This window comes from Lepisosteus oculatus, chromosome 7 (assembly GCF_040954835.1).
Source record: "Lepisosteus oculatus isolate fLepOcu1 chromosome 7, fLepOcu1.hap2, whole genome shotgun sequence".
Lineage (NCBI taxonomy): Eukaryota > Metazoa > Chordata > Actinopteri > Semionotiformes > Lepisosteidae > Lepisosteus > Lepisosteus oculatus.
Genome location: NC_090702.1, coordinates 45,221,978 through 45,230,260, shown reverse-complemented (window position 1 = coordinate 45,230,260; position 8,283 = coordinate 45,221,978). Strand labels below are relative to the sequence as shown.

At 36.7% G+C, this 8,283-nt stretch overlaps 1 protein-coding gene across 1 annotated transcript; it reads right to left on the bottom strand.

The window, feature by feature from the left end:
- Positions 1 to 3,911: 3,911 nt before the first annotated feature.
- Positions 3,912 to 7,423, bottom strand: cav2 (caveolin 2). Its single transcript, XM_006633270.3, has 3 exons — positions 7,144 to 7,423; positions 6,626 to 6,813; positions 3,912 to 5,491 (listed from the first exon to the last, which is right to left on the bottom strand). Exons 1-3 carry the CDS (start codon positions 7,288 to 7,290, stop codon positions 5,341 to 5,343), a joined length of 486 nt encoding a protein of 161 aa, XP_006633333.1. The 5' UTR covers positions 7,291 to 7,423; the 3' UTR covers positions 3,912 to 5,340.
- Between the last annotated feature and the right edge of the window lie 860 nt (positions 7,424 to 8,283).

Below are 8,283 nucleotides of genomic sequence, written 5' to 3'. Positions count from 1 at the left end.
ATCCTGTCTCTGCAGCAAACCAACCGAGACGCACAGATGCAGAAGTGTTTCCCCCCCCCTACTTTTAATGTGCCAGAAACTGCAACCATCCATTAGCCTGTCACTCAAGAGAACTGAAAATAACTGGAGCAGGATCCGACAGAACTGTAATACTGTATAATTAAGAATCGCGCAGCCCTGTGGGGAACAGAAATGTTCGTTAATGCTTTCCAAACTCGGTGAACGAGTTAACACACCTGCCTCTGGTCTGATGGTCGCAACCGATGTTGACGGTCCAGTCTGTTTACATTCCCAGAGATTAGTTCCACTGGCTGGGACACCTTAAACCTTGTTTAAATGTCTCCTTGCCTTTATTAATCTCACTGTGCAGGGACTTGCAACCAGAAGCCTACAGTGTGTTTTATTGGTTATGGGTTATGTGATATAAACCAGGCCTGTTTCCGTCTTTACCGATAGCAGTAGAAAATTGTATTAAAATGTTCCCATTCTTATTCAGTTCTCATCATTACACAACTATGGGTATAATGAATCCCCAGGAGCTTCATTTCACATTTGTTTAAATTAGAATTGAAACAAGACCTATGAAAAGAACCCCTATGCATTTGTGAGCAAATTTAGATTAAAATTATCTTTTTGTAGTTTCAATTTGGTGGAAACTCATTGGCAGCACACCAGCTTTGCCCAATTCCTGCCCATTATTCTTGGCATTTAGTTCAAGGTGGTTGGTCACTTATGGACAGCAGTTCTCAATAGGATTCAAGTCAGGACTTTGGGGTTTCTCAAACCAATATAGTGTAGCTTTGGCTTTGTTGTTTGGATTATGGTACTACTAAAATGTGAATTTTTGCCCCAGTTTATGGTTTAAAGCACATTTTCCAGTGTGGTCTGAGGTAATATTTGTCTCCATCTACTGTACATTACCTTGAGTCTTGATAAGCTTTCCAGTCCCTGCCGATGAGAAGCAGAACTATAACATAATGCTGCCACCACTGTGCTTGACTGAGTGATGCAATATGTTGGGTTTGCATCATGTCACGCCCGCCAGCCAGCGGAGCTCAACTCATAAGAGACCTTACCAATACCAGCAGCGGGTTAATAATAATAAGAAGCGCCGCTGCACGTGTTAATACATCAGCACACGCTCTACTGTGGGACAGGCAGCACTATTTATACCATCCAAACCCGCATCCAGCTGCTCGGTATGGAGTCTTCTCGTAGAGAGCTCCACCTCACAGTTATTTCAACCTTGCTTACTATACGTCTCCAGGATTCTGAACTACCCTTTTGCCTCTCGACCTTGAACCTCGCCTTCTGATTTGGATTGTTTGCCTCTATATTATCTTTCGCCTTTCGACCGCATTCTCGCCTGACGTTCCAGGTTGTATGCATGTCTCGATATCTACCTGCTCCTGCATCTGCATAGGATCTGCATACCTCTTCATTGGGGATTCCTTACACATCAGATCTAAAGCTTTGCATTTAGAGCTTAGACTTGAGTGCTTTGTTGTTTACCCCCACCTAGAGTGTGACTTGAATATCATTGACTTCAGTTGAGCTTGTTAGCTCTTTCAAAGTCACCATTGGCCACACAGTTACATTTCTAACCACTTGTCCTTGCCCAGCTGCTTCGTTTGGAGGGACAACCTCATCTAGGCAGTGTCTGAATGTCTTCCACTTCTTAACGATTGACTCCAGCATGTTCAAAGAGATTTTAAAGGTCTCTGAAATGTTTTTATATTCTTCTCCTGATCTGTGTCTTTCTACAACTTTATCCATGAGTTATTTTGAAAAGCTCCATGGTCTTCATAGTGGAATATGTTCTTGGAATTTGAGATACTTCACAGAGAGGTGGGTTTACTCTAAAATTATGTGAACCACTATTATCGCATGGAAATATGGGCCTCTAAACTAATTTCGTGTGCCCAGATTAATTTAGGTTTCCCAGCACAAAATGCTGGAATACTTATACAATCATAACTTCTATTTACTTATTTTTTTTGTTTGTTTTTTGCTTTGGATGTAAGTCGTGTACATAAGAAAGTTTTAATTGCTGTGTCAAAGTGTCCTGATTGCAACAAAATATGAACACTGTGCAAACATCTGAATACTTCTGCTGGCACTGTATATACAAGAGTGAAGGAGAGTTTTTGTTTCAGATATATCAGTCATTAATAATAAGGGTTTGCTTTCTTCAGGCCATTGTACTGTGTTCAACCTTCCTCCGTGCTAAGCAACCCCTTTTCTAGTTATTAATTATTGTGTGTATATTTGTGGATCTAAGAAGCATAAATAAAGCATAAACATGATGGATCTGTGATAAGAACATATTATGTAAGCCTGTTGCAGTGCAAAAAAAGAATAAGCATAATTATACATCACTTTTTGCAGATACCTTTGGGTCTGGGGACAAGGAAGGTACTTTAAACAAGTGCCTTGTACCCCAGTACTGAAAGATATGGGTGCACGTTGTTGCCTAGTTGCTTTGCAACTGGGGCAGTGATCTTTATATTCAAATGATGGCAGAGTTTTCTGAAGTGCAGTCCAATTGGCCCTTTCAAGATTTCTGCGCTCTGACAGGATGATGGCAATACCCTCTAGGCCATCAAGAGAAGGCAAGTATAGCACTTACAACACAGCAACTGTGAGACCAATTGGAGAGCAATGTTTTATCATGTCTCAACCAAATCATATGCCTTTGCCCTGTTAAAAGCAACATCTCATTCCCCTTCCCCCAGAAAGACAGTAGTAAACTTGTGCGCTGTACTCTTTATAATGAGGTGGTAGCAAGTAAAGCCAAAGGAATGTTTGGGACTCATGAAGCAATCCTTATGAGATGGGTGGAATCTGTTCTTTCATGTTGTGCATCTGTACCTGTGCTTTTGTTTGTACTTCTCTATCCTCTTTAATTTTGGAATGATCCTTCACTACCATGGGGAATCAGGACTGCAGATTGAAGGGAACCACAACTGTACTTGGCTGGCCAGCAAGTTCTTCCCACCCAACACTGAAATAAGAATAACCTTCAGGTACTGGAGTGGCTGTATGTTCGGGCCAGTGCTTTTGCATTTACACTAATGTGTAAGCCAGTTCTTATTCTCTAACAAGGTTATTCATATACAGAAGATATATAGATTGTGCGATTGAGACAGTTGAAAAGAAGGAACTCACTTCCTTTAATGAACTCAAGAGATAAGGCACCTTGTCAGCCTGATATTCTGCATTAATACAAAACAAAGCAATGTTAGCTGACAGAGTGAATATTATACATCTAAGGATGATTGTGAATGTCATTCCTCCAGAAATATCTCTTCATTAATCAAAATCGAGAATCCTTGATCAACCAAACCATATTTCTACAATGGTAAACTAAATTGTTTCTTTTAAACATTACTTTCAGTTAAAGCCTAAGGAAGTGGATAAGAAGTGTTTAGTCTAGTGAGGAATTATTATGAAGCACCGGAAAAAAATGCACCTAACCAAAAATATAAATTGTATAGATAATTATTAATCAAAACCTTTCTCAAGGTTTGTCATTTCTTTTCCATTTTTTTTATTTTAAAATAACACAATGTAATATCCTCCAGTATGTTTCAGTTGAGGAAAAAAACAGCAATGCACATTAAGAGATATTTAAATGAATAATTTATTTGTAAAATATAATAATCTTGTGGATATTATTTTCTCAATTAAAAATGTGCTTTAGCTTTATTATATACATCTGAGGCAAAAGAAAAGGTATACAGTTTTTTTCAAATCATTTAAAAGTATATAATTGGCTACATAATTTTAAAATTAGCATAAATAACTACCGTATGTCTAATACAATTACACAGAAGAAGATAACAGTAAAACCTCCTTTGCCTTCTTTTTCAGTACCCTTCCAAGACAAATGTACAGAATCACACATGTAATAGAATCTGAAATATTAAATTTAATCTGAGAAACACAAAATGAAATAGTTCTTTTTGGTTACACAAACTTTATGTGCCCTGTTACGTTACAGCATGTAAAACTATCAATATGCTCACAATGTTTCCCTATAATCTCCATTATTATTTTTTAAAGAATATAATAATGTAATGATATAAATAGAAAAAAATAAACTTATTTCTACTGCTTCTTTTGGACTTAGCTGTAAGGGGTAAATATGAGGTTTCTGTGACCTGCAATATGTGAGTAGTGGGTTTTTTAATTACTCGGGTTAGTTACAGACTTATTTTTTTATTCTCTGTACTGTAAGTCAGAGCAAATAAAAACCCCTTGATACAGGCTGTATTCACACTTCTTTTTAAGGGAGCTCTCTTTTGTCAGTACAGTAGATGTTGCTTGGCACAATTGTTTATTGATTATTAATTGTTTATTAATTAGCAACTTCTTTCATGTGGTTCCATTGCAAATCAAGAAACCAAAAGAGGACATTCTTAAAATATTAAGACTGAACATGAGATTAAACTGAGAAGGGTGTCTTTAGTTTAAAACTAAGTGATGTGGGAAAGTGTAAATCCTTTAAAACTAATAGTCATTTTTAATATTTTCATATTGCTTTCTTTAGAATGTAGAAACGAGTGACCTTCAACCATGTTTTCAGATCCAGCTCAATTTTTTGGTTGATATTAGGAGATGTTCTGTTAACCATGTTGCCTAAAATACTTTCTGAGCTTGAATTCTAGCAAGGTGCGTTTAGAGAGAAAGTTTGATTACATTTTCCTCTTATGTTACTTTTTAGGCCTTACGGTCAACTCTTAGATTATTACACTAGCAAAACCAAATATACAATCACATTTAGAAAAAAGAAAACTAAAAGCAAGCCCCAGTTAACAGATAATGTGTCTATTAACACAAACCTTTAATATAAAACACATTGGGATTTATTATGGCAGACCTCACTCACTCACAATTGATTCATGTTAAATTAGAAGCAGTATTTTTTAACTTAGAGTGTATCAAAAGATATTATTTGCTAAAGTAAAAAAAAATCCAACATATATAGTTAGTAGGAAGTACTGAAAATAACATTTATCAGGCCAATCTACAGTATATTACCTATTTACAGCCTTGTATAAAACTCTACATACATTTCATTCAAATGAGCATATCTCTCTAAATAATATTCATAAAGCTAAAACAGTTGTTCTGTATTGTATTGCACACATCATACACTTCTGTCACCTAGAGATAACGTACCCATCCTTGCATTTAAACCAGCACCAGATAGTCGAAATGCAAATGCTACGTGCTTCAGAAAAATGGAATGAGAAGGAATAACTTGGTCGCAAATTAAAACTACTTTCCTCTGCCTTTTCAATCATTATTAGACTTATTTCTTTAAGCAGGTGTTGGTTAATTTTGCAAGACCTGGATGTTGACAGCAGACAAACACCTCCTCATACTCCGGAACAAGGGCGAGATAAATATGTCCACCAGGCTCTTCCAGACTGACTGAACAGAAGGCAGTGCCATTATGCAGCTTCTGATTAATGGCATCACAACCCTGGAAAAATGGAAGACAGTATGAAATTCAGAGGACTCCCATGCACACATCAGATAACACTGGATATATGCAACCCCCTATGAATTTAGAGTATCACTATACTAAATTGCATGGTGTTATAAAAGCTTCAGTATGAATTATTATACAAGCATTACTTGTTTGTGAGCAGTAGTTCATACCTGCAATCTGTTTATATACTGTAGTCATGACCAATAAAGTGATGTCTAGTTAATGGTGAGATGTTTTACTCAAAGAAACTGTGCTGTGTATCTGTGTGGCTATTTGTATTTGTTTGTTCTTTGTAAGGTTATACTGTATATCAAATATGCCTCTATCAGTGTTTCTTTAATGTTGTGTTCTGACCTCTTAAACGTCTTTAAAATTTTAGAAACCATCTGTACTTTCGCAATATTTCATAAGTCTGACTGTAATTGGAACATAGGTATGAAGAACAGACCATGTCCTTTTAAATCACTAAATATGGACTTGAAAAAGCATGTATTTTTTAAATCCTTTCATTCAATGACAATGCTGCCAACCTACCAATTTTTATACAAAATTCAAATGTAAGATATTGGAACAGCCCAATTTTAACTTTTATCTAAGATGCTTCAATGTTATTGTTCAAATACTTTCAAATTTATCTTTTTATTTAGATTTGTTTTGTTCCATTGACACTTTTGAGGTATAGTGTACATAACTTTGTGAAACGTGATGTGCTTTGAGAGTGTAAAAATACACAGTATTCCTAAAATTATAGCACTCCTACTTAAGGCGGTTTTTGTCATAACAGGCTATTTAACCCTACTGTTTTTTTTTTCCTTGCTGCTTGAAAGCAGAATGCTGGTATAAACCACAGATAACCAAATATAGTAAAGTGTAACTTGCAAACTCCTCCTTCGAAACCCAAAACTCACAGCTTTGGTATATTTATCCCACCTAATTTAAAGAAAAACGTATCTGATGTTTGGTATTCTCCATAGCATAAATGCTAAGATCAACTCGCTAAAATGTCTTTCTCCCGGGCCTTTCTATATCATGGTCTACCAACAAACCAGGTAAAACGCAGGAAATTAGACAGGGGTTGAAAATGGCTCAGAGCCTCTAGCAGCTTAGAATAACACGAAATCATACCAAATATGTAAGGCGCTCAGGACTGCGAGTACAATTCCGGCTACAAAAGAGAGAGGAATTGCAAGAAGAGTTGTCAGTAGTTTGTAGAACACATATTTAACCAGCTCGAACACAGCGTGGCTTCCAATCCACACTTTATCAAAGCTGTGAGTAGTGTCCGGCTCTCCAACGACATCCTCGAAGTTAATCTGCAGAAAGAAGAATGAATTATGCTATTACACCTTCCACATACTGAATGCTATTGCAGTTAGCCATCAATAAACAGGAAAGAAACAGTATACCATTTGTACCGCAGTGTTACACAGAGCTGGAACTCTTAAAATGTCACAAATGCGACACAAACTGTGCAGTCAATATATTAAAAGCTAAAACTAACGTCTTTGTACTGACAAAAAGAACAACTAAGGCATTTTTAATAAGAGATAACGTGAGATAACACAAGCAAAGATGTAATATGACAGCTGCCAACACTCTCCTCCCCCGAGCGATTAGACTCGGTTTCTCTCCAGCTTCCTTACCTTTAAGTGCGAGTTTATGTCATGCGGGTCTCTGTCTGGACCGGTGCGGACTTTCGTCTTCCTAGGTAGAATTGGTTCAATGGACTTATTGAACTCGTCTTCGTCCATGATAATGCTGGTTTCACATTTCTCTTTTTCTAATCCCATTTTCAACCTGCACGGTACAAGCACAGCGTTGTGTTCGGTAGCGCTCTTTTGGCATTTGTGTTTCTGCTGCGCAAGTCTGTCCCAGACAGGCACACGCCCCGTGAGGAAAGCAGCACTAAGGACAAGCTACTAAGGGCGCTGAATGCTCAGTTCTCTTTTCTCCCTTGTATTAATCGGGTATATTTAAATGGAAAACCCTTAGAACAATTTGCTGTTATTAGGTCATACCAGTAGATATACAAAAGAAGTCTGTTAGAATTGATGTTCTTTAAAGACAGGAAAACAAATGATCGTCACATTCCCTGTATAGAGGTGTTGCTGCATGTACAGTAAGTGTAAGGATAGAGTCCTGACACACACCTCTGGATGCTGCTATTAGCTCTTCTGTGAAATGATTCATTATAAATACTCACTCTATCGCCTCAACAGGTTAATGCTACTGCACCTGCACCCTGGCCTGTCGATTGGTCAATCAGGCAAGATCTTTAGATTTTAAACTCATTAAGGGTGTGCCGTGGATATGGCTTAATTAAAAGGAATGAAATACTCTTCTGACAATACAAATATGCAGATAAGATATTATAATTTATTATATATTTAACTTTGATTATTATATTTGTAATGTAAAAAAACCCAGCAAATATTCCTAAACCCTTTCTATTTGTATATATTTGTATATATTTGTATATATTTCTATATTCCTAAACCCTGTAGCTATTTGTCACAAACATTAAGTTTGTGACAAATAGCTACAGAAACCAAATCTAACTTTACAAATATAGTGGCCTTCCAGAACAAGTATGGAATGAGCACAGGTGAGCAAGGCTCAAAATGTTTTAAATGTCAAGACTGATCTCAGTTCTTATTTAAAGATTAGTTGTTCCTAACCAAACTTTTTTAAATGTAGCATTCACTTGCATACACTGTGTATGTGTAATCATTATAGATCATATAATTTTTTACTAACATGGTAAGTACTGATAACAATATTGG